The sequence below is a fragment of the Elephas maximus genome, chromosome 7 (assembly GCF_024166365.1).
Source record: "Elephas maximus indicus isolate mEleMax1 chromosome 7, mEleMax1 primary haplotype, whole genome shotgun sequence".
Taxonomy (NCBI): domain Eukaryota; kingdom Metazoa; phylum Chordata; class Mammalia; order Proboscidea; family Elephantidae; genus Elephas; species Elephas maximus.
In genome coordinates, this window is record NC_064825.1 from 52656907 (window position 1) to 52683686 (window position 26780).

The 26780-nt window shown below is 41.4% G+C and overlaps 1 protein-coding gene and 1 long non-coding RNA gene across 2 annotated transcripts; one reads left to right on the forward strand and one right to left on the reverse strand.

The window, feature by feature from the left end:
- Positions 1–59: 59 nt before the first annotated feature.
- Positions 60–26259, forward strand: LOC126079058 (uncharacterized). Its single transcript, XR_007518188.1, has 3 exons — positions 60–432; positions 23342–23659; positions 24820–26259. It is a non-coding gene; the product is annotated as an uncharacterized LOC126079058 (long non-coding RNA).
- Positions 2143–9788, reverse strand: LOC126079057 (folate receptor beta-like). The gene is made up of 5 exons (XM_049889961.1): positions 9659–9788; positions 8188–8349; positions 3034–3222; positions 2781–2916; positions 2143–2631 (listed from the first exon to the last, which is right to left on the reverse strand). Exons 2-5 carry the CDS (start codon positions 8335–8337, stop codon positions 2408–2410), a joined length of 699 nt encoding a protein of 232 aa, XP_049745918.1. The 5' UTR covers positions 8338–8349; positions 9659–9788; the 3' UTR covers positions 2143–2407.
- Positions 26260–26780: the final 521 nt, after the last annotated feature.

Consider the following 26780-nt stretch of genomic DNA (forward strand, 5'->3'; position numbering starts at 1 on the left):
TTCCGCCCCGCCCGCCGCTCCGCCCCCGTGGCTCCACGGAGCCGGGGGTAGGACCCGCGCTCCGCCTCCCCCGGGCCCCGTTCGGTCCCGGCGCCGCTGGTCCGCGGAGTGACCTCGGGCAAGTCACGGCACCTCTCCGAGCCTTGACTTCTCGCTCTGTAGAATGGGGATAATATTACGAGGACAGACTCAATGGGATTGTGCTTGTAAATCTCTCGGCACAGGGCCTGGCATCCAGCAGGCGCTCCAGAGCGGCGACTATTTCTATTATTAATTAAGGAGTAACGAAGGTGACAGCTGTGTAAACTGTAAAGCCTGGCTGCGGAACGAACGGGTATTATTAGCACCCGCCCGGGTCCCAGCTACTAGCTCCAAGTCAACAAACTTGCGCCTCCGTGGGCGGAACGCCGAGCCGGGAGCTCCCAAGACCGGGTAAGCTCAGACGCCCCCGGCCCCAGCTCCTCCCATTCGGCTATAGGCGGGAAGAGGACCTGGCCCGCCGGGAAGGGGGCGGGGCCCAAAGGAGGGCCTGGTCCGCCCCATCCCCAAAAAAAGACCTAGCCGGTGGCAGCGTCTCCCGGGAGTCTGCTTCCTGCCCGCCCCTCCGTCCCCCGGCTCCTTAAAGGCGCAGGCATCCAGCCCGGCGCCCACTGTTGCCGACTCTTGGCCTGTGTCGGAGGATTGCCTTTAACCTCGAATGCAACTTTGACTTTACTAAATCAAACCTGTTGACCGAGTCCGGGTCAGTCCTGACGCGCTCCTGCCTCCATTTCAAATATCCATTGGCTTAATCGCTTTGTGGGACCTTCCAGATCAGATAAATATAATAAACACGAGGCCCTGCTCCTCTACCCACCTAACACAGTCTCCAGACCTTGCCAAAAACCCAGTAACTCATTCTCTACTTTGTGCCCCGCTTCACCCTTAGTTGTATGAGGGAAGGTAAGACTGGCCTAAAGGGACACCCTGGTGCGGGGGCGAGAGACCTGAACTGCATACCTGGGTTCCAGTCCTAACTCCGCCACCGACCGGCCACCCAGCTGCAGGGTATTCTCAGACAGGTCCCTGCACTGTCGGAGTGACTTGTGGAGAGCAGGGAGGTCGGAGATTCAGAGACCAACACAGGTTCAGCTCCTGGGGTTTGGGCAGAGACGCAGCAATCCTCCAGGACAGGCATATTTACCAAAGGAGGCCTGACCCCTGCCCCTGGGAAGCCACTAAGCCTTTCCAGCCTTCTTCCAGCCACGCCTCCAGGACACAGCAGGGCTGGACCAGTTCCAGGCTCTTGAATGTTCCCTCTCCAGGAACCTCCCAAACTTCCCTCCCCAATCAGCTCTTTCTTTCTTCTGAGGTCCCAAGCCCCAGTTCACCCACGAAGAACTAAACCTGTCTGGTCCTGCACCATGCGGATTGAATCATTGTGATCCACAGGGTTTTCACTGGCTGATTTTTGAAAGTAGATTGCCAGGACTGTCTTCCTCATCTGTCTTAACCGGAAGCTCCACTGACACCTGTTCAGCATCATAGCAACACACAAGCCTCCACTGATAGATGGGTAGTGGCGGGGCATGAGGTACCTTGGTCAGGAATTGAACCCAGGTCTCCTGCATGGAAAGCGAGAATGCTACCACTGAGCCCTACTGCCCCCATCCACAGCATGTTCAGCAGTGTGAATTTTTTTACCCCCTGGGAGCCTTCCCCAGAATCCCATTCCCAGCTCTCCTGTTGCAAAGCTGAGCATAGGGCCAGGGAGACAAGGGTTGGGGGGCAGGAGGAGTGTTTTGGGAACAATATAAATAATAAGTCTTGGGTCAGGTCTGGGTCTGGGTCTGGCTCTCTTTGAAGCTGTGAGAGCAACAGGATCCCTGAAGACAGATGTCCAGATGCTGGCCTCATGTGCTTTCTAGGCAACAGCTCCTTTACCTTTCACAGCCCTGATGGAAGAATTATTATCCTCATTTCATTGAGGAGGAAACTAAGGTTTAGAGCAGTGAAGTGACTCTCACTTTCACATAACAAGCAACAGAGATGGGATTCAAACCTAGATCTAGTTGCTTTAATCTGAAGGAATTCAAAAGCTGTGGAGTCTTTCCCCCACCCAGCCATGAACTCACCACCAAAAGAGTTCATCAGACACATATACATGTCCATCTATTTATTAAAACTGGCTGCTGGGGAACCCCAAACCCCACCATTAGAGCAGGAACTGGGTGATGGATGGAGGGTTAGGTAATGGATGGAGGCATGTGTAGGGCTCCCTCATCTGTGGGAGCTGAAGTAAGCCTAGCCTGGTCATCCAGGCTAAGGGCAGGCAGAGGGGAGGGTTGAGCAGGGCTGGACTCAGCCAGTGAGCCAGAGTAGAAGCATTAGGGCCAGGCTGAGCAGGAGGGGCTCAGTCTCGCAGGGCTCACTCCTCAGCTCCACTCATGGCCTCAGCATAGAACCTCGCCACCTCTTCGTTGGGGTTGCCGTGGGCCGAGTCAAACCACATCTGGATGCAGCGGCCGCTCCCTCGACTATAGTTGCTGGCCTTGTAGGAGTAACTCCAGACACGCTCACAGAGGTCAGCAGGTGTGGGGAAGTAGAACTCAAATGTATGGCAGGTGGTCCCAACTGGACACTTGTTAACTCCTGCCAAGGGAGAGATGGTGGACACAGGCTTTCAACCCCTGGGCCCACAGCTCATTTCTGGCCATCCCCAGATATCCTCACCCAGCCCCAACTCCTCAAAATCCCCTTTCCTGAACCCCACCTCTATCTCCCCACCGCCAGGCTCTCACCTGAGGTCCAATCCCAACCCTTGTGCCAGTTGTTCTTGCAGGTGTAGGAGGTGCGACAGGCCTCCCACCAGTTCTGACAGTCCTCTTTACACAGAGGCGCATGCAGGAAACGCTCTTTGCGCCAGCTCTGGTTCACCTGGATTGGAGGTGGAAGGGAAGGGCTCCTCTCAGCCAAGTATGTTGGCAGCTACAGCCTGGAAGGGGACCAAGCTGGAGGGCAGCCTGTTGGGGTGGGGTGAGGGAGACACTGTACCTCTTGGATCCAGGGCCCCAGGTTGGGGGAGCACTCGTAGAGACAGAGGTCCTGGATGAAGTGGCGCTTGCATTCAGGCTCCATCTTGCCGCAGTGGTCCCAGTTAAAGTTATACAGGCGGGAGGTGTCCTTGTGCAGCTCCTGGCTGGTGTTCACTGAGCAGCAGGCGTTCTTCCTCCAGGGACTGCACTGTGGGGGAAAGACACGGGGCTGAGCCTTCCCCTGCCACAGTCATCTGCCACCTCCAACCTCTCCCCATTTGATCCTTGTTCACCTGCCCCAGGTAGGTTGTCCTAGGGAATGCTCACTGTTAGGACCCTACTGTACTTGACCTCCAGGAACCCCCATCTTGGGGGAGACACAATTACAACAGTGTGATCAGGGGCTGTGGGAACCCAGGGGGGACCCAGACTTAAGGGCCAATAGCTATCATTTATATATATAACTCTTTAAAATTTGAAAAGTTCATTTACTTATTGAGCACTTACTGTATGCCCGGCACTGTTCTAGATGCTGGGAGTACAGCACAGAACAAAACAGACAGAAATATGTCATCAGAGGACTTATATTCTAGCCAGGGAAGACAGACAATAAAACACTGAAACATAAGTTATGCCAGATTATGGTAAATGATATAGAGAAAATTAAAGTAGGGAATGGGGAGTATGGGAGAATTGCTGAAATTTTAAATATGGTGGTTGAGAAGGGCCTCATTGGAAGGTGATATTTGAGCAGAGACTTAGAGGAGAGTTCAGTAAAAGTTTGGACTAAATGTACTCTTCTGCACAAGTAGTAAGATCTTTATCCCTGGAGGCTGGCCAGCACCAGACATATAGGGAAGGAAAACCAAACCACCCCATTGCCTTTCAGTCAGTTCCCACTCATGGCAATTCCATGTGTTACAGAGTAGAACTGTGCTCCACAGGGTTTTCTTGACTGTAATCTTTACAAAAACGGATCACCAGTTCTTTCTCCTGCAGTGCCACTGAGTGGATTCGAACTGCCAACCTTTAAGCTAGCAGCTGAGAGCAAACTGTTTGCAACACCCAGCGACCTTAGACACAGAGAAGGCCCTCAAAAATATTTGCTGATGGTGCAGGGTAAGACAGTACACAATACTGGGGAAGTCAGCACAACTTGACCTAGGCAAAGTCATGGAAGCGTCATAGGCACATCTGAACTCCCTGATGGACCAGATTACTGGTCTGAAGCCTGGGGACTATGGTCTTGGGGGACGTCTAAGTCTGTTGTAATTAACATAGTTTATAAAGAAAATGTTCTACATCTTACTTTGGTGAGTAGCGTCTGGAGCCTTAAAAGCTTGTGAGTGGACATCTAAGATACCCCACTGGTCCCACCCTGTCTGGAGCCAGGGAAAATGAAGAAAACCAAAGATACAAGGGAAAGATTACTCCAAAGGACCTATGGACCACAACTACCACATCCTCCACCAGACCGAGTCTAGCACAACTAGATGGTGCCCAGCTACCACCAACAACTGCTCTGACAGGGATCACAATAGAGGGTCCCAGACAGAGCTGGAGAAAAATGTAGAACAAAATTCTAACTCATAAAAAAAGACCAGACTTACTGGTCTGACAGAGACTGGAGAAAATCCCTAGAGTATGGCCCGTGGACACCCTTTTAACTCAGTACTGAAGTCGCTTCTGAGGTTTACCCTTCAGCCAAAGATTGAACAGACCCATAAAACAAAACGAGACTAAATGGGCACACCAGCCTGGGGTCAAGGACAAGAAGGCAGGAGGGGCAGGAAAGCTGGTAATAGGGAACCCAAGGCTGAGAAAGGGAGTGTGTTGACATGTCATGGGGTTGGCAACCAATGTCACAAAACAACATGTGCATTAATTGTTTAATGAGAATCTAATTTGTTCTGTAAACCTTCATCTAAAGTACAATAAAAAAAATTTGCTGAAAATATAAATGATAAACCTATTTATGATTTCCTAAATCTAGAGCTAACATCATCATACATATAGGCACACTGTATTTTAGTAAGTTTTTAACATAGACTGGATTTTCCAGGACTGCAAATATTGTGAAGTGAAAGGCTATATCATGTGTTTTATTTTACTGGAGTTATTCAGTATTTCAGAAAATTGTGTCATCAATTCCAAGACTGCTTATTGTATCTTATAGCATTTAAGTTGCCATTAGAACACACCTGTATCAATCTTTGGAATCCCTGGGTAGTGCAAATGGTTAAGCACTTGGCTGCTGCTGTTGTTGTTGTTAGGTGCCATCGAGTCAGTTCTGACTTATAGTGACCCCTGTGTACAACAGAATGAAACACTGCCCAGTCCTGTGCCATCCTCACAATCATTACTATGTTTGAGCCCACTGTTACAGCCACTCTGTCAATCCATCTTAAGGGTCTTCCTCTTTTTTGCTGGCCCTCTACTTTATCAAGCATGATGCCCTTGTCCAGGGTTTAGTCCCTCCGGATAACATGTCCAAGGTATGTGAGATGAAGTCTCATCATCCTAGCTTTTAATTTCTGGCTGCACTTCTTCCAGGACAGATTTGTTTTTCTTCTGGTATATTCAGCCCATGGTATATTCAGTATTCTTTGCCAACACCATAATTCAAAGGCATCAATTCTTCTTTGGTCTTCCTTACTCATTGTCCAGCTTTCGCATGTATATGAGATGATTGAAAAGACCATGGTCTGGGTCAGGCACACTTTAATCCTAAAATGATATCTTAGCTTTTTGACACTTTAAAGGGGTCTTTTGCAGCAGATTTGCCCAATGCCAACATCGTTTGATTTCCTGACTGCTGCTTCCATGGGTGTTGATTGTGGATCCAAGTAAAATGAAATCCTTGACAACTTCAATCTTTTCTCCATTTATCATGATGTTGCTTATTGGTCCAGTTGTGAGGATTTTTATTTTCTTCATCTTGAGGGGTAATCCATACTGAAGTCTTTGATCTTCATCAGTAAGTGCTTCAAGTCCTCTTTGCTTTCAGCAAGCAAGGTTGAGTCATCTGCATATCGCAGGTTGTTAATGAATCTTCCTCCAATCCTGATGCCAAATTCTTCTTCGTATAGTCCAGCTTCTTGGATTATTTGCTCAGCATTCAGATTGAATAAGTATGATGAAAGGACAGAACCCTGATGCCCACCTTTCCTGGTTTTAAACCACGCAGCATCCCTTTGTTCTGTTCAAATGACTGCCTTTTTGTCTATGTACAGGTTCCCCATGAGCACAATTAAGTGCTCTGGAATTTCCATTCTTCGAAATGTTGTCCATAATTTGTTATGATCCACACAGTTGAATGCCTTAGCATAGTCAGTAAAACACAGACAAACTCTTTCTGGTATTCTCTGCTTTCAGCCAAGATCCATCTCACATCAGTAATGATATTGCTCATTCCACATCCTTTCTGAACCTGGCTTAAGTTTCTGGCAATCCGCCGTCGATGTACTGTAGCAACTGTTTTTTAATTATCTTCAGCAAAATTTTACTTGTGTGTGATATTAATGATGTTGTTTGATGATTTCCGCATTCTTTTGGATCACCTTTCTTTTGAATGGGCACAAATATGGATCTCTTGCAGTCAGCTGGGCAAGTAGCTGTCTTCCAAATTTCTTGTCATAGACAAGTGAGCACTTGCAGCGCTGCATCCATTTGTTGAAACATTTCAATTTTTATTTTGTCAATTCCTGGAGCCTTGTTTTTCGCCAGTGCCTTAAGTGCAGATTGGACTTCTTCCTTCAATACCAAACACTTGGCTACTAACTGAAAAGCTGGCAGTTTGAACCTACCCAGAGGAGCCCTGGTGGCGTAGCGGTTAAGAGCTCACCTGCTAACCAAAAGGCAGCAGTTCAAATCCACCATCTGCTCTTTGGAAACCCCATGGAGCAATTCTACTCTTGGTGGCACCTAACAGCAACAACAACAGAGGCACCTTGGAAGAAAGTCCTGACCATCTGCTTACAAAAGGTCACAGCTATGAAAATCCTATGGAGTACGGTTCTACTCTGCACACATGAGGTCACCATGAGTCAGAATTGACAGCAATTTTTTTTTAAATCAATATTCATTTGTAGTTTCTCCATTCATAGTGATTTTGTAAATAAAAGCAAGCATGTGCAGTTTCACAATCCCTGGGTGATGCAACAGTTAAGAACAGTAGTTGGCTGCTAATCAAAAGATTGGAGGTTGGAGTCTACCCAGAAGCACTTCAGAAGGAAGGCCTGGCTATCTATTTCCAAAAACTCAGCCATCAAAAACCCTATAGAGCACAGATCTACTCTGACCCACATGGGGTTTCCATGAATCAGAATCAGCTTGACGGCAACTGGTTTGGTTTCTCAGGTAGTCACACCACAGAATTTACATATTGAAATATTTTATTATAAATTAGTTTCTGTTTGCTTCTCCTTTGTATTACAGATAGAGCATTAGGTTGGTATTTTAAAATTATATGTCCAAATAGGTTCCATTAGCTCTGAATTTCACTCTAGGATAGTAAAGAGTCTAAAGAATATTTGTCATGAAAAGAAGAAATTGAGACAAATGGAGTTGTGATCCACTGACATAAATTTTATAGAAGGTGGAATGCGCAGCACCTCTGCCGTCTATCTCCATGGTAAAGGGTTTTCTCCTCCTTAGGCCTTGGCACTCCATGGGACTGGCATGTAGTGAGGTAGGAAGAGCCATTCTCCCCCACAGTTTCTCACCCTCCAAATCCCTAGAGGAGCCTTCTCCAGTCCTCCCCTATTCCACCACAAAAAAAAAAAAAAAAAAATGACCACAAGGGCTGGTCATTTCCAATTCCTGTGTGTGCCCATATGCATCTCTGAGCCTCAGTTTCCTCACTTGTGTATTGTGAAGGAATACATCACTGATCTACATCAAGGGCCACTGGGAATATGAAACCATGTATAGAAAACACATGGCACGTGTTAAGTGCTCAGCAAATGACTACCCCATATCATTGCTGACATGGGGTCCTTTTCAAGGGGGGCGCAGGACCACCTCAGCCACCTTACCCCACCTTCATCCACTCCCACAACAATAATTCCGGGTGTGGGGGTGTCTAACCCTTCAGCCCTTCCCTTACTACCCCGACTTCCTCTTCCCATCAAAACCAGCCACATTTGTGGCCCAGAGCCACACTCCATCTTACCTGGCCATACAGCTTGTCCTCGGGGCCTGGCTTTGCCTTGTGGTACTTGGCTTCCATGCAGACATTGAGCAGGCTTGTCCTGTCCCGGGCACTGGACGTGGCAGCTACCAAGGCCACAAGCAGCAGAAGTGGTGTCAATTCCCAGGCCATGTTTTTCTGTTCCTGCAGGGAGAGTTGTGGTTAGGGAGACAAAGATCTGAGGAAAAACAACCCCATGCAGGGTACTTCCTTCACCTTCTGCCTCAGTCTCCCCATCTCCATAGTGATGGATGGGGTCAGCCCTGTCCCTTCAGTGATGGGGTCTTGATGCTCCCAGAAGTTGGAGTAGAGAAGGTTGGCAAAGGGGTCTCCCCCAACCCCAGGCTTGGACAGCCCAGGAAGGCAACTGGGGTTAGTAAGTGGGCTCTGGAGGAGTTTTCCCAAACTAGTTGTTGTTGTTGTGTGGCGCTGAGTTGATTTCAACTCATAGCAACCTGACAGGACAGAGTAGAGCTGCCCCTTAGAATTTCCTAGGCTGTAATCTTTATGGGAGCAGATCACCAAGTCTTTTCTCTAGCAGAGCCACTGGTGGATTTAAACTTCCAACCTTTTAGTTAGCAGCCATTGCACAACCAGAGCCTTTGCCCTCACTTTCTCGCTGGACTTTATCTATGAAAAGTAATTAAATAGTTCGGGTCCATCTCTGCTCCCCTCCAATTTTTCTCTCTCTAAGTATCCTTCCCCACAGAAGCCCGAGTGATCTTCCTTTCTTTCTTCCTTGTACTTTAGATGAAGTTTTACAGAATAAACTAGTTTCTCATTAAACGGTTAGTACACACATTGCTCTACGACATTGGTTAACAACCCTACAACATGTCAACACTCTCCCTTCTCAACCTTAGGTTCCTTACTACCAGCTTTCCTGTTTCGTCCTGCCTTCTAGTCCTTGCCCCTGGGTGGTGTGCCCCTTTAGTCTCATTTTGTTTTATGGGCCTGTCCAATCTTTGGCTGAAGGTTGAACCTCAGGAGTGACTTCATTATTGAGCTGAAAGGGTGTCTGGGGGCCATACCCTCAGGTTTCTCCACTCTCTGTCAGGCCAGCAAGTCTGGTCTTTCTTTTTGAGTAGAATTTTGTTCTACATTTTTTTCCAGCTCTGCCCAGGACCCTCTATTGTGATCCCTGTCAAAGCAGTCAGTGGTGGTAGCCAGGCACCACCTAGTTGTACTGGACTCAGTCTGGTGAAGGCTGTGGTAGGTGTGGTCCATTAGTTCTTTGGACTAATCTTTCCCTTGTATTTTTAGTTTTCTTCATTCTTCCTTGCTCCCCGAACGGGTGGGACCAGTGGAGTATCCTAGATGACCACTCACAGGCTTTTAAGACCCCAGACACTACTGAGAGATCTTTCTAAAGAAAGATATGTCCCTCCCCTACACACAAGCCTGCCATGTCTCCCCATTGCCCTTGTTACCCTTCCCTCCTTAGAGCACTTGCCTGAACCTCCTTTGCTGCCCTGAGCACACTCAGCTGTGTCTGGGTTGGCCTCACTCCAGGCTGGCAACAGTTCCAGGTCCTTGGACTGTCCCCAGTGATCTCCGTCCTCAGTGTTGGACAGACTATAAAAGCTCTGGTAAGCAAGAATGTAATTTCCTCATTCAGGACTTCTCCTTCTGTTCTTCCTTCCCTACCTGTCCAGACCGCACCCTCTTCAAGGTTCTAGTAGTCTGTCCGTTTAGTCATTCCTGTTTCCGTTCATCTCTTGTTTCTTCACTCACATCAGGATCTACACATTTAACATTCATCAAAATCTACAAAATCTCATCTCCAAGAGAGAACCTAAAATTTTTTAGTGCTTTTGTTATTATTTTTTTTATTGTACTTTAGATGGAAGTTTACAGAACAAACTAGTTTCTCATTAAAAAGTACACACATTGCTTTATGACATTGGTTAACAATCTCACAACATGTCAACAGTCTCCCTTCTCAACCTTGCGTTCCCTATTACCAACTTTCCTGTCCCCTCCTGCCTTCTAGTCCTTGCTCCTCGGCTGGTGTGCCCCTTTAGTCTCATTTTGTTTTATGGGCCTGTCCAATCTTTGGCGGAAGGGTGAACCTCAGGAGTGACTTCATTACTGAGCTGAAAGGGTGTCCGGGGGGCCATACCCTCAGGTTTCTCCAGTCTCTGTCAGGCCAGCAAGTCTGGTCTTTCTTTTTGAGTAGAATTTTGTTCTACATTTTTTTCCAGCTCTGTCCAGGACCTTCTATTGTGATCCCTGTCAGAGCAGTCAGTGGTGGTAGCCAGGCACCACCTAGTTGTACTGGACTCAGTCTGGTGGAAGCTGTGGTAGAAGTGGTCCATTAGTCCTTTGGACTAATCTTTCCCTTGTATTTTTAGTTTTCATCATTCTTCCTTGTTCCCCAAGGGGTGAGACCAGTGGAGTATCCTAGATGACCACTCACAGGCTTTTAAGACCTGAGACGCTACTCATCAAAGTAGAATGTAGAACATTGTCTTTATAAATTATGTTATGCCAGTTGAGCTAGATGTTCCCTGAGACCATGGACCCCACAGCCCTCAGCCCAGCAATTCGGTCCCTTGGGGAGTTTGGATGTGTCTATGGAGCTTCCATGACCTTGCCTTGTACTGTCATACCCTTCACCAAAGTTACCACTTATGTATTGTCTATTTAGTGTTTTTCTGTCCCCACCCCTCCCTGCCCTCGTACACATCAAAGATTGTTTCTTTTTGTGTGTATACTTTTTCATGAGTTTTTATAGTAGTGGTCTTATACAGTATTTGTCCTTTTGTGATTGACTTATTTCACTCAGCATAATGCCCTCCAGACTCATCCATGTTATAAGATGCTTTGCAGATTCATCGTTGTTCTTTATCATTACATAATAATCCGTTGTGTGTATGTACCACAGTTTGTTTATCCATTCATCTGTTGATGGGCATCTAGGTTATTTCTATCTTTTTGCTATTGTGAACAGTGCTGCAGTGAACATGGGCATTCATATGTCTACTCATGTGATGACTCTTATTTCTCTAGGATATATTCCTAGGAGTGGGATTGCTGTATCATATGGTATTTCTATTTCTATCTTTCTAAGGAAGCACCATAACATTTTCCAAAATGGTTGTATCATTTTGCATTCCCACCAGCAGTGCATAAGAGTTCTGATCTCCCCGCAGCCTCTGCAACATTAGTTATTTCCTGTTTTTTTTTTCGTGCTAGTAATGCCAGGGTAAGATGGCATTTTATTGTGGTTTTGATTTACATTTCTCTAATGGCTGGTGGTCACGAGCATTTCCTCATGTGTCTGTTGGTTGCTTGAATGTCTTTGTTGGTTAAGTGTTCATTTCTTTTGGCGATTTTTTAATTAGATTTTTTGTTGTTTTTGTAGAGGTGTTGGATTTTCTTGTAGGTTTTAGAGATTAGACCTTGGTCTGATTTGTAGTAGCCAAAATTTTTTTCCCAGTCTGTAGGTTCTCTTTTTACTCTTTTGGTAAAGTCTTTTGATGAGCATAAGTGTTTAATTTTTAGAAGATCCCAGTTATCTAGCTTAACCTCTGGAGCTTGTGTGTTGTTGGTTGTGGTTTGTATCCTGTTAATGCTGTGTTTTAGGGCCTCTAGCATTGATCCTATTTTTTCTTCTATGAACTTCATGGTTTTGGGCTTTATATCTAGGTCTTTGATCCATTTTGAATTAGTTTTTGTATATGGTATGAAGTATGGGTCCTGTTTCATTTTTTTGCGAATGGACATCCAGTTTTGCCAGGACCATTTGCTTAAAAAAACTGTCTTTTCCCCACTTGTTGGACTTTGGGCCCTTGTTCAAGATCAGGTGACTATAGGTGGATAGATTTACATGTGGGTTCTCAATTCTGTTCCATTGGTCAACATATCTGTTGTTGTATCAGCACCAGGCTGTTTTGACTACTGTAGCTGTATAGTAGGTTCTGAGGTTAGTTAGTGGAAGCCCTCCTACTTTATTCTTCTTCTTCAATAGTCCTTCACTTACCTAGGGCTTCTTCCCTTTCCACATAAAGTTAATGATAAGCCTTTCCATCTCTTTAAAAAATGTTTTTGGTATTAGGATCGGGATTGCATTTTATTTATAAATTGCTTTAGGCAGAGTTGTCATTTTCACAATGTTGAGTCTACCTATCCATGAGCATGGTATGTTTTTCCATTTATGTAGACCTCTTTCGGTTTTTTGCAGTAGTGTTTTGTAGTTTCCTTTGTATAGGTCCTTTACATTCCTGGTTAGATTTATTCTTAAGTATTTTTTTTTTTTAGGGGTTATAATAAATTTTTATAGGGGCCATTATAAAATATATATTATAAAAATCTAAATTTTTAAGGTACACCAAGTGGTTCTTAGGGTAAGGCAGGCTTGCCAGAGAAGAATCCAGACTTTAAGGTCAGGCCAAGGGAACCATGATAGTTCCATCGCTTGTACAACTTTGGGAAAAACCACTGAATCTTACTGAGCTTTTGTTTTCTCACCAGAAAATTTTTCAGCATTACATGTGGAAAACCTTGGCACATACAGAATGGGCTCATATGACAGCTATCAAGTTAATTTATGAGCACCCAGATGGGCATAGGTGGAAGGTGAGGTACAGAAGTCAAGGAATTTGCTCAGGGTCACAGAGAAAAAAAAATTGTCTCAAAACTGATAAATGAATGGAGCCGGGGAGCTCGAGGTGGAAAGGGAAAGGCGGAGAGTGCTGACATAATGTAGGAATTGCCACCAATGTCATGAAACAGTTTGTGTATAAATTTTTTAACGAGAAACTAATTTGCTCTGTAAACTTCCACTTAAAGCACAATTAAGAAAAGATAAAAATGATGAATGACAATATCTCACTATCCAGCATTTCTGAAAATGTAATTAAGCAATTAACTTTTATATAATTAACTTTTAATCACTTGTTTTAAATAGAATTTTGTCATTTGATGTTTCTACCAACTGGTAGTACCATATTTCATCAAATCTGAGCCACTGCCTATTTTAAGACAGGCCATTCTTTAATGTACCACTAAGAAAGAAAAAATAGTTCCAATTAAATCAACACAATGCTTTCTTATCACATCAATTATAAGATGCATTCCAACTTCAGAGATGCTGAGAGGTGAAAAATGTACACTTGAGAATTACTGAAATATTTACCTGACTAACTGCCCAGCTTTAAGGATCAGTTCAAAGTATTGATCTTAATGGCCATTTAAAGGTCCTTTATCCTGATCAAGACATTCTTGCCATCTGCGTTCAGAACTTTGAGGGGTATTTTTAGTCCCTAGAGAACTAAGTATCCTTGTGGTGGCATCACCATGGTGACATGATCCTTCAAGGTCAGAATCTGTAGTGGTGGTTTGACATCAGTGATCCCTATTGAGAGACTTTGAGATGGTTGTGGTACCAAAGATGTTTTGTGTCTGAGGGGCCGTTGTCATGGGTTGGTTTGTGTACCCCTAAAAGATATGTTTAAGTCCTAACCTCAGTACCTGTGAATGTTACCTTATTTGGAAATAGCATGTTTGCATATATAATTAGTTAACATGAGGTCGTACTTGAGTAGAGTGGGCTCTAATCCAGCACGTTTGGTATCCTTATAAGAAGAGAATAGACACAGACACACACAGGGAAGAACGCCATGTGATGACTGAGGCAGAGATTGGAATTATGCTGCCACAAGCCAGGGAATGCTTAGGGCTACCAGAAGCTGTAGGAGGCAAGAAAAGATCTTCCCCTAGAGACTTCAGAGGGAGTAGGACCTGCTAACACCTTGATTTTGGACTTCTAGCTTCCAGAACTGCAAGAGAATAAATTTCTGTTGTTTTAACCCACTCAGATTGTGGTGCTTTGTTATGGCAGCCACAGGAAACTAATACCACCATGAAAGCTCCAGAAAGTGGAAGAGAATATCAACCCACAGGTGTCCGTTTGTGTTCCTGGGTCAAAGGAGCCATGAAATTCCATAGGTTGGAGGGAGATTTATGGCTCAGAGATATCTGAGTGTTTGTTTTGTCTCTGAGAGATCATCAAAGCCCCTAGCTGGCCAGGAGAGCAAATAACTATTGCAGAATTGAGGTTACCTTTTTATATTTGTCTTTTACTTATAGGAGGAAATTTCCTGTGTTTGGCCACTGTGCAATGCTTAATAAGATCATGGCAACTTTATCATCCTGGATCCCTGAGTACTATGAGGAACAAACTCCCAGACAACCCACAATGGACCTGGAACACAATTTGTCCTTTAAGCCACTAAGATTTGAGGCTTGTTCACTTTGTCACCACAGCATACTACCAGATTAGCTACAAGTTGTCATCCAATTGACTCAAACTCATGGTGACTCCCTATGTGTCAGAGTAGAACCCTGCTCCAGAAGATTTTCAATGGCTGATTTTGGGGGGAAGTAGATCACCAGGACTTTCTTCCAAAGCACATTCAGGTGGACTCGAACTTTTAACCTTGCAGTTAGCAGCAGAGCATGTTAACTGTTTGCTCTACCCAAAGACTCCTACCACAGCATAACTTCAGAGATTCTGACTAAAAAATCAAGTAATACGTGACAGACTGACTTGATTTGTAAACGTTCACTTAAAGCTCAATAAAAATTGTTAAAAAAAACAAAAAATCAAGTAATATTAAAACTTGGTACATATTGGTTGACAGTCTTAATACAGAAGGTGTATGAGTCTGGGTAGGTAAAGCTATATAGCTATAACAATCTTAGAATCTAAGTGGCTTAAAACAATAAAGCCTTTTTTGTGTATGGGAGCGGGGAGAACTCATGCTAAATGTTAATCACAGGTTAAATGGAGGCTCTGCTCTGTGTCTCCTCACTCTGGAATCCAGGCTGAAGAAGCAGCCACCATTTTGAATATTGCTTAGTCACTGTGGCGGGAAAGAGCTCTGGAGAGACTTACACTAGCAATTAAATTCTCTGGCCTGGAAGTGATTTTTGAAAATTTTAAAAAAATTTTAGAAAAAAGAAAAGGATAGAGATAAGGTAAGTGTCACAAAACCTTGATAATGCTTGACTTGGTGTTAAGTATATTGGGGTTCATTATACTGCTATTCTCTTTACTTTTATATGTTGAAATTTTTCATAAAACCCGTTTTTAAAAGTACTTTGTAACCACAGAAACTTTTTAATGTAATTTTGTCCATGTCAGTCATTAGAATTCCTATGGAACACAGTTCTACTCTGACACATGAGTAGGACTTGATGAGATGACAACTGTTTTTTTTTTTTTTTTGTCTATGTGTAAACGTATTTGTTCTGCATACCACTCAGTTTTACAGGCTAAAATCAATGCAGTAACATTGTCTTATAGAATGTTTGATAGGATTAATGCTATTTTAATTTTTTAAATAATTGATAGATTTTCTTTTTAGTACAGTTTTAGATTTATAGAATAATTGAGCAAATACTACATGTTGTGTACTGTCAGGCAATTCTGACTTGTAGTATAAATTTATATGTCCCCTACCTCCTGAGCCCCTCCCAGAGCCTCCATTATTAACATTTTGCATTAGTGTTATACATTTGTTATAATTAATGAACCAACATTGATGCATTATTATTAACTATAACCCATAGTTTACATTAAGGTTCATGCTTTGTGTTGTACAGTTCAATGGTTTTGAAAAATTCAGAATGGTAGGTATCCACCATTAGTTTCACATAGAATAGTTTCACCACCCTAAAAATCACTTATTCACCTCTACTCTCCTTCCCACTGAATCCCTGGCAACCACTGATCTTTTTACTCTCTCTATAGTTTTGCCTTTCTAGAATGACATATAGTTGGAATCATGTAGTATGTAAACTTTTTAGACTGGCTTCTTTCACTCAGCAGATGCATTTAAGATTGCTCTACATCCTTTTGTGGCTCTGTAGTTCATTTCTTTTTACTGATGAATAATAGTCCATTGTATGGATGTAGCACAGATTGTTTATCCATTTACCTACTGAAGGACATCTTGATTGCCAGTGTTTGGTGGTTATGCATAAGCTGCTACAAACATTTGTGTACAGGTTTTAATGTGGACGTAAGTTTTCACCTTTATTGGGGAAATGCCAGGTGTTTTAGTTATCTGGTGCTGCCGTGGGTCACTATGAGTCGTACTCGACTCGACGGCACTGGGTTGGGTGGGTGCTGCTGTAACAGAGATACCACAAGTAGATGGCTTTAACAAACAGAAATTTATATTCTCAAAGTTTAGGAGGCTAGAAGCCTGAATTCAGGACATTGGCTCTCATGGATTGAATTGTGTCCTCCCAAAATATCTGTCAACTTGACTAGATCATGATTCCCTTGTATGACTGTATGATTGCCTACCATTTTATCTTCCGGTGTGACTTCCCTATGTGTCGTAAATCCTATCACTATGATGTAATAAAATGGATTAGTGGCAGTTACACTGAGGAGATATACAAGATTAGATAGTGTCTTAAGCCAATCTCTTTAAGATATAAAAGAGAGAACGGAGCAGAGAGACAGGGGAACCTCATAAAAACAAGAAAGCAGCGCTGGGAGCAGAGCATGTCCTTTGGACCTGAAGTTCCTGCACTGAGATGCTCCCAGACCAAGGGAATACTGATGACAAGGACCTTCCTCCAGAGCTGACAGAGAAAGAAAGCCTTCCCCTGGAGTTGACGCCCTGAATTTGGACTTGTAACCTGCTAGACAGTGAGAGAATAAGTTTCTCTTTGTTAAAGCCATCCACTTGTGGTATTTCTGTTATAGTAGCACTAGATGACTGAGACACTGGCTCTAGGGGAAGTCTTTCTCTGTTGGCTCTGAAGGAATGTCGTTGTCTCTTCTGAGCTCCTGCTCCCGGGCAGTCTTCATGTGCTTGGCATCTCTCTTCCCCCAACTCTGCTTTGCTCACTTATTTAATCTCTTTTATATCTCAAAAGAGATTGACTCAAGATACGCCCTACACTAATCCTGCCTCATTAACATAACAAAGACAACCCATTCCCAAATGGGATTATAACCACAGGCATAAACCAGAAAACCTAACCCATTACAGGTCAAATTGATTCCAACTCATAGTGACCACAGGCATAGAGGTTAGGATTTGCAACACATTTTGCAGGGGCGGGGGGGGACATAATTCAATCCATAACACCAAGGATCATGTGGTAAGACTATGTTTAACTTTGTAAGAAACTGCCAAACTGTTTTCCAAAGTGGTTGTACCATTTTGCATTCCACCAACAATGAATGAGCATTCATGTTGCTCCATATCTTCATTACCATTTGGTATTGTCAGTGTTTTTGTATTTTGGTCATTGTGGTATCTCATTGTTCTTTTAATTTAATGACAAATGGTGAGCCCCGGTGGCACAGTGGCTAAGTGCTCAGCTGCTAACTGAAAGGTCTGTGGTTCAAACCCACCAGTAACTCCTTGGGAAAAAGATGTGGCAGTCTGCTTCCGTAAGTATCACAGCCTTGGAAACCCTACGGGGCAGCTCTACTATAGGGTTGCTATGAATTGGAATCGACTCAACGGCAATGGGTTTTTTTTTTTTAATGACATATGATGTCGAATATATTTTCATATGCTTATTTTCTTTACTGAGATATAATTCACATACCATACCCTTCATCCTATTGAAGTATACAGTTCTGTGGTTTTTAGTATATTCACAGAGTTGTGCAACCATTGTCAGTATCTAATATTAGAACATTGTAATCATCCTGTACCTATTAGCAATCTCTCACCATTCCTCCATCCTCCTGGAAACCACTAATCTATTTGAGGTCCGTATGGATTTGTTCCAGACATTTCATATAAACAGAATTATACACTATGTGATTTTTTGTGTGGTCTTTCACTTAGCATAATGTTTTCAAGGTTCATCCATGTTGTAGCATGTATCAGTACTTTTTGTTGGCAAATAATAGTCCATTGGATATACCACATTTGTTTATCCATTCATCCATTAATGGGCATTTGAATTGTTCTCGCATTTTGGCTATTATGAATAATGCTATTATGATCATTCATGTACAAGTTTTTGTGTGGACTTATGTTTTTATGTCTTTTGGACATATACCCAAGAATGGAATTACTGGTTCATATGGTAATTCTATGTTTAAGCACTTGAGGACTGTCAGACTGTCTTCCAAAGCGCTGTACCATCTTAAAACCCCACCAGCAGTGTACGAGGGTTCTGATTTCTCTACATCCTCACCAATACCTGTTATTATTTGACTTTTTTATTCTAGCCATCCTTGTAGATGTGATGTGGTATCTCATTGTGGTTTTGATTTGTATTTCCCTGGTGGCTAGTGATGCTATCCTGTGCTTATTGGCCATTTGTAAATTTTCTTTGGAGAAAAGTCTATTTGAATCCTTTGTCCATTTTTTTAAATTGGGTTATTTGTCTTATTATTGTTGAGTTGTCAGAGTCCTTTATATATTTTAGATACAAGTTCATTATCAGATACATGATTTGCAAATATTTTCTCCCATTCTGTGGGTTGTCTTTTCACTTTCTTGATGGCATCTTTGCACACAAAAGTTTTAAATTTTGGTGAAGTCCAATTTACGTATTTTTTCCTTTGTCATTATGCTTTTGGTGTCGTATGTAAGAAGCCATAACCTAAAGTTGCAGCAATTTTTAAAAAATTTTTATTGTGCTTTAGGTGAAAGTTTACAAATGAAGTCAGTCTCTCATACAAAAATTTATATACACCTTGCTATGTACTCCTAATTGCTCTTGCCCTAATGAAACATCACACTCCTTCCCTCTACTCTCTATTTTCGTATCTATTTGGCCAGCCCCTGACCCCCTCTACTCTCTCATCTCCCCTCCAGACAGGAGATGCCAACATAGTCTCATGTGTCTACTTGATCTAAGAAACTCACTCTTCACCATTATCATTTTCTATCCCATAGTCCAGTACGATCCCTGTCTGAAGAGTTGGCTTTCGGAATGGTTCCTGTCCTGGGCTAACAGAAGGTCTGAGGACCATGACCTCCAGGGTCCTTCTAGTCTGAGTCAGACCTTTAAGTCCGGTCTTTTTACAAGAATTTGGGGTCTGCATCCCACTCTTCCCCTGCACCCTCAAGGGTTGTCTGTTGTGTTCCCTGTCAGGGCAGTCATCGGTCAGAGCTGGGCATCATCTAGTTCTTCTGGTCTCAGGCTGATGTAGTCTCTGGTTTATGTGGTCCTTTCTGTCTGTTAGGATCAAGTCATAGCAATTTACTTCTATGTTTTTTTCCAAGAGTTTTATAGTTTCTGCTTTTACATTTAGGTTTCTGATTCATTTTGAGCTAATGTTTATATGTGGTATGAGGTAGATGTCCAAGTTCATTCTTTTGCATGTGGATTTTCAGTTCTCCCAGCACCGTTTTTTCAAAAGACTATTCTGTCACCAATGAATTGCCTTGGCACCTTGTCAAAAATCTGGATTTTCAACCCTATCCCATTGACCTATATGTCTGTCCTTATGCCAGTACCACCTATCTTGATTACTGTAACGTTATAGTAAATTCGAAATTGGGAAACATGGGTTTTTCAATTTTTCAGGACTATTTTGGCTATTCTGGATCTCTTGCATTTTCATATGAGTTTTAGGATCAGATTGACAATTTTTGTAAAAATGCCATCTGGGATTTTAATAAGCATTGAATCAGTAGTGATCTGGTGGTGAATATTGCATTTTAACAGTATTAAGGCTTCTGAGCCATGAACATGGAATTTCTTTTTGTTTATTTAGGTCTTTGGTTTCTTTAACAATGTTTTGTGGTTTTCAGTGTCGAAGTCTTATACTTCCTTGGTTAAATTCATTCTTAAGTTTTTTTTTTTAATGAGTTATGAATGGAATTGTTTTCTTAAGTTCATTTTCAAATTGTTCATTGATAGTGTGTACAACTAATTTTTAAATATTTATCTAGTATCCTGCAGACTTGGCTGGATTCATTCATTAGTCATAACAATGCTTTTGTGGATTCCTTAGGATTTTCCAAATATAATATCATATTATCTGTGAATAGAAATTAGTTTTACTTCTTGATTTCCAATCTGGATAGCTTTTATTTATTTTTCTTGACTAATAGCCCGAACTAGACCCTTCAGCACAGTATTGAATAGACATGGTGACAGTGGATGTTCTTGTCTTATTCCTCATCTTTTTTTTGGGGGGGGGATAGGAATTTTTTTTTCTTAGTTGTACTTTAGGTGAAATTTTACAGAGCAAATTAGTTTCTCATTAAACAATTAATACATAATACACATATTGTTTTGTGACATTGGTTGCCAACCCCGCCATGTCAATAATTTTCCCTTCTAGACCTTAACTTTCCTGTCCCTTCTTGCCATCTCATCCTTGCGCCTGGGCTGGAGTGCCTGTTTAGTCTCATATACATGGGTGAGCTACGTGTGTTATCCTTTGTTTTATGGGCCTGTCTAATCTTTGTCTGAAGGGTGAACCTAAGGAGTGACTTCAGTACTGAGTTAAAAGAATGCCCAGGGGCCATACTCTTGGGGCTTCTCCAGTCTCCATCAGACTAGTAAATCTGGTCTTTTTTTTGTGAGTTAGAATTTTGTTCTACATTTTTCTCCAGCCTTGTCCGGGATCCTCTGTTGTGATCCCTGTCAGAGTAGTCAGTGGTAGTAGCCGGGCACCATCTAGTTGTGCTGGACTCAGGCTGGTGGAGGCTGTGGTAGTTGTGTTTATTAGTTGTTTGAACTAATCTTTCCCTTGTGTCTTTGGTTTTCTTCATTCTCCTCTGCTCCAGACAGGTTGGGGCCAGTAGATGTATCTTAGATGGCTACTCACGAGCTTTTAAGACCCCAAACATTACTCAACAAGGTACGATGTAGAACATTTTCCTTAAAAACTGATTCCTGATCTTAAGGAGAAAGCAGTTAGGCTCTTACTATTGAATGTGATGTAGCTGTGAATTTTTCAGATTGAGGAAGTTCCCTTCTATTCCAAGTTTGTTCTGTATTTTTTGTTATGAAAGGATGTTGGATTTTATCAAATGTTTTTTCTGTATCATTTGAGATGGTCATGTGGTTCTGACCTTTATTCCAGTAATAAGGCATATCACATTGATTTTTGGACATGAAACCAGCTTTTATTCCTGGAATAAATTCCACTTGGTAATGGTGTATAATCCTTTTTATATGTTGCTAAATTTGTTCGTATTTTGTTGAGATTTCCATCTTTATTCAAAAGGAATATTGGTTTGTAGTTTTCTTGTGGTGTCTTTGGTTTTGTATCAGAGTAATACTAACCTCATAGAATGAGTTGGAAAATGTTTTCTACTCTTTTCTGGAAGAGTTTGTGAAGAATTGGTATTATCTCTTCTTTAAATGTTTGATAGAATTCACCAGTAAGGCATGTGGGCCTGAGCATTTCTCAGTGAGCAAACTCTGAATCAGGTCAAATAAAGACTAGCCCTGTGAGTGGGGCTTTTATAGGGAGCTGCCAGATTGGTCAAATAGTGACAGTTCTTTGGGGATGGGACTTTTTGGGGACCTCCAAACCCGCTCTTCCTCCTTTAGTAGCTGCTAGTAGCTGCTTTGTTGTTGTTGTTAGTTGACTCATGGTGACCCCATGTGTGCAGAGTAGAACTGCACCATAGTTTTCAAGGCCATGATCTTTCTGAAGCAGATCATCAGGTCTGCCTTCTGAGGTGGCTCTGAGTGAGTTGGAACCTCCAACCTTTTGGCTAGTAGTTAAGCACCTAATTTGTTGCACCACACAGGGACCACCCTTAGTGCCTGCTACTGTTGTTGTTGTGTGCCATTGAGTTGATTCCAACTTACAGTGACCCTAACCTGCTGGTTTTCATAGCTATTGTGGTTGTGAGAAGGAGCCCTTGTAGCACAGTGGTTGAGTGCTTAGCTGCTAACCAAAGTTCGGTGGCTCAAACCCACAAGCCACTACGAGGGAGAAAGCTGTGGCAGTCCACTTCCGTAAAAACTATAGCCTTGGAAACCTTATGGCGGCAGTTCTACTCTATCTCTTCACGGTGACCATGAGCAGGCATGAATGGATTTGGTTTGGTTTTGGTAGTTGTGAGGCTGCTGATTTTGAAGGCTACTGTGGAGCTGGGGAGAGAAGGATTGGATTAAAGCTAGTCAAAGTGCCACTAAGGTCATTGTTCTTATGATAGCCATTTTTCTTGAATAAATGCTGCTTAGATTGTTGAAAGCCTTTAGTTAATTTTCAGGGTTCTGAAACGGTTGATTTTGACAGTTTACCTCTGCCCCCCGGTGTTCTTATTGCTTTTATGAAGAGTGGATTTTCAGGCATGTTTAGAGAAGTGCTTCTTCAGATTAATTCTGTTTGAAGAAGTAAGTTTGAAAACTTTGAATATTATTAGTTGTTCATAAGAAAAATGGCTTTTGGGTATATAGTCCGTTGTTAACGTGAAGAAGTGAAAGTTATTTTTCTGTTTCCTGTGTATCCTCCCCTGATGGTGAGTTTGGGGCCTCACCCAGTCTGAATGTGAACTTTCACTTCTCAAAAAGCATATTAATTTTTGTATTTTTGTACTGACACACATCATGCTCTCAGGTCATGATATAACATAAAAACAATAGGTTCCTCATTTCTAGAGGAGTTAAAATTTAAGAAGATTGCTTGATAAGGTTGTTATAAAATATCATTATTCTTGTTAATAACACAACCAAAACTAAAGCCATTTCTCTACAACACTTCTTTTTGTTGCCCTTCTCCAAGATTAGGTCCTAAATTCAGAATAATAAAATTATCAACCCTTGTCCATTGCTGATGGGAACGTAAAATGGTACAGCTGCTGTGGAAAACAGTTTGACAATTTCTCAAAAACTTGACCATAGAACTACTGTTTGACCGAGCTATTCCACTCTTAGGTATATATTTCAAAAGATCTGAAAGCAGCAAATTGAACAGACACATGGGAGTGAATTACCCAATAAGTAAGGTAAGCTCATGCTTAGGGCATCAACAAAACAGGAGCACTAGTTGTCCCAAACAAAGACCCATAGATGCCAAGTAGACAGGACACAAGGAAAAGTGAGCACTGCAGTAGAAGGAAACTGGCAGGGCACTAAATGAAATTAATACGTTTTATAAATTTTATATATGATAACAATTATATTTTCTTTTTCATTTTGGACTGATTGGGTATAACCTCATATCCAGTTCTCTCTCATCGATTGCCAGTGGCACAAGAATTACATGAGTCGTGACGTATCTGGCACTGCAGCAAAGCAAACCAAAACATGCATTCAGATTGAGCATACCCTTGTATTTGTATCATGCTCTTTGCAAGATCATTCTCGCCCCAGTTGGATATCGGCAGTAGTCCAATGAACTGTGAAGACGCAGCATCAAAGGACAGAAAGTGAGTGTGCAAGTTTTTCAGTATTATTTCAAGATGAAAAACACTCGTGGAGATCTTTGAAGCGCCTGCCAACAAACATCGTACAACAAACAAATGAAATTATTTCCTACTGCCTTGTAAGTACTATATCTTTTGACTGTCTCATACCTGAAGAACAAAATTACATGTTGTAAATCAATTTTTTTAACTTACTAATTTTCAAGTGAAAATTTTTGTGCTAATGTTCAAATTTGAATGTAAATTTTCTTTTACGAATTTTCTTTATTTTCAATTATTTAGATTGATTTGCTACAGTAGGACCAAATTTAAAAAGTGATGTAAGTTTATATTCAGGTAGAATGATATGGCAGCAACTAAGTGGAACGCAAAAATGAAAGCTCACAGAAGATAAATAGAAAAGGATTGGTGAACCCCTAAAGACATTTCCAAAATTAACTTCCTTTTTAAACCGTAATGAATAAGAGACTTCCGTTGAACGTTCGAGTTTAATGCGTAAACAAATTGTTGTACTAATACCATTAGTGCTGAAATTACTAATAGCAATCCAAGTATAACAGAATTTGTTCCAAATTCTGCATCCATTCCTTGCTGTAGTAAAAAAAAATTGATAATGGTATAGAAAGTGAAACTATTTTAGAATCTGCAACTGTTGCATCTGCAGACCCCATAAATAACAGAAATACAGATCTTGCTTTGTAGAATAATTTTTCTTCTAATGGTGTAAATTATTGGATTGACAAAGAGGGCCAAGTGATTGTCAACATCACAGTGGACAATTTGAAAATTTGTTTTGAAAATCTCTGGAGGATAAGCAAATAAGGTTCTGTAGCCAGAACATTTCTAGGGTACAAATCTAATGGTGAAAATTATACGAGAGAGTGGCTACTATATTTTCCATCAGTCAGCTTTGTATCTTAGTTTGTTTGTAAACTATTCAGCCCTAAGTAATTTAATTCTCAACTTGCTACGGATGGATTTAGCAATTGGCACAACTCAAGTATGATCAATAAATGTGAAAATAGTTCAACTCACAGAGATCGTATGTTGTCATATTTAAACCAAAGACATGGCTTTGGCTTAACTCACGAACTGGAAACAACTCAATGAAGGACGTCAGTATTGGAAAACTATTTTGTAATGGATTGTTGCTGCCGTTATAACAATTGCTGAACATGGACTATCTTTTCAAGGAAGAAATGAAGTGTTTGGGTCTCCACAAAATGGAAATTTAGGGGGTTACTTGAACTTGTTGCTCAGTTTGATCCATTTTTTGCAGGTCACATCTCCAAATATGGTAACACAGGAAAGGGCAACCCATTGTATATGTCTAAAACAACGTGGGAAGAATTAATAAGGTGAGTAAGTGATAAAGTTCTATCAACTATTTTTGGTGAAATAAGTATAGCCTGATATTTCAGTTTGTATATAGGTTCCTCTCCTGATCTTTCTCCTACAAATCACCTAAGTATTGTTTTTAGATACGTATTTCTAACAGATGGAAAACCTGTCAAGTGGTTTATCACATTTACTAGCTTAAAGAGTCATACTGATGAAGAAGTTGCATGTCAGGTACTTCGCTACTTATGTGAAGTTTGCGAAACTGATTTTTCTAAGTTCAGACACCAGTCCTATAAAAATGCTGCTCATGTGTCAGGATGTTGTAAAGGCACACAACCGAAAATTTTAGAATATAACGAATATGCTATTTTCATATCATGTGCTGGTTATTCACTTAATCTTGTAGGACGTAGAGCAGTAGAATGTTGTCCAGAAGCAGCTGATTTTTTTTTCTACTGTTCAGCTACTCTACACATTTTTTACCACCTCTACTCACCACTGGGTGATTCTTAGAGCATACTTAGGCAATGTTTGATTATTAAAATGTCTTTCTAATATACGTTGGGGAGCAGATGCTGTAGCAACAAGTGCAATCCAGGAATCGTGCACTCAGATTCTAGATGCATTAGAAAATATTGCTGAAGACCAGACGCAAAAAGGAGATACCAAAAGAAGCTGAAAACAACAAAATGCAAACACTAGAGTATGTATTCATGTTGGTTACGTGGAATAATACATTGCAGCATTTTCATTGGAAGAGTCAAGCTCTCCAAGATTCATAAGTAAATTTAAAGACATGCACAGATCTCTACCAATCATTAACAGGATATTTACATATTTAAGAGAAGTCTGTGAAAACACAACAAAACAAATACTGTCAAATACTGATTATCAAGCAGTTCACTGTCACAGAAGCATTAGAAAGAAACAGGTAAATAATGGAAGTGCTCCAGAAGTATCATTGAGTGCCAGAGATCAGTTTCACGTAACCACACATACTACACCATTATTGACACACTTGAGTCATGCATGAAAAAAGGGCGAAAGTGTACGAAGTACTTTCAAATAAATTTTCCTTCTTAAACAGTGTGGTTATACCTGATGAAGAATGCATGAAGGCACCCATAAAATTAGTGCAGACTTTTCCTGATGACTTAAATACAAACCTTTATGGAGAAGTGGGACAATTTCATTCTTACATGAGAACTAAGTTTGCAGATTCAGGAAAGACAATTTTTACTCGTGTAGGCATGTATGATTCCATAACAGAAGACAAAGTACAATGTGTATTTCCCAATGTTGAAATTGCTGTATGCATATTCCTAACTTCAATGGTCACAAACTGCACAATAGAACACTCATGTTCATCTGTAAAGAGACTCAGAAATCCTCAGAGTACAATTCAAGAAATACTCGAATCATTATCCTTATTATGTATGGAAGTAGGGATCGTTCTACAGCTTAGTTGTGATGAAATCATAATTTTTTAAAGTTTTTAATTGTAACATGTTAGATGTGAAAGATCTCTTTAAAATTAAAATATAGTAATTTGTTGTAATATTTTTTCTGATCGTTAAATTTTCTTTTATGACATCTTTTCATTTGTTCATTTATAATTATAGCATTTATTATGAAACAAGCATCAACAGTGAAGTATGAGCTGTTTAAAGCAAAATTGGTGAAAGTTGATTGTTGAAACAAGTAACTGCCCTGACTCATTTTTTAGTTGTGCAATACGTGGAATATTCCTTTTGTAGACAATTTAGACAATGTGGTATATAGAAAGAAATCTTAATACCCCATAAAAATACCCACTAGAAGTTTTATAATCCAGTTCATCTCATTCTGCTAAAATGGCATATGCCACTTTTGCATTCAATTGCTAATATCATAATCACA

Excerpts from the sequence above, each read along its gene's own strand:
- LOC126079057 (XM_049889961.1), bottom strand. The coding sequence starts at position 8,337 with ATGGCCTGGGAATTGACACCACTTCTGCTGCTTGTGGCCTTGGTAGCT. Across the intron at positions 3,223-8,187 it reads AGGACAAGCTGTATGGCCAG|TGCAGTCCCTGGAGGAAGAA; the intron begins GTAAGATGGAGT and ends TTTCCCCCACAG. Across the intron at positions 2,917-3,033 it reads TGGGGCCCTGGATCCAAGAG|GTGAACCAGAGCTGGCGCAA; the intron begins GTACAGTGTCTC and ends CCTCCAATCCAG.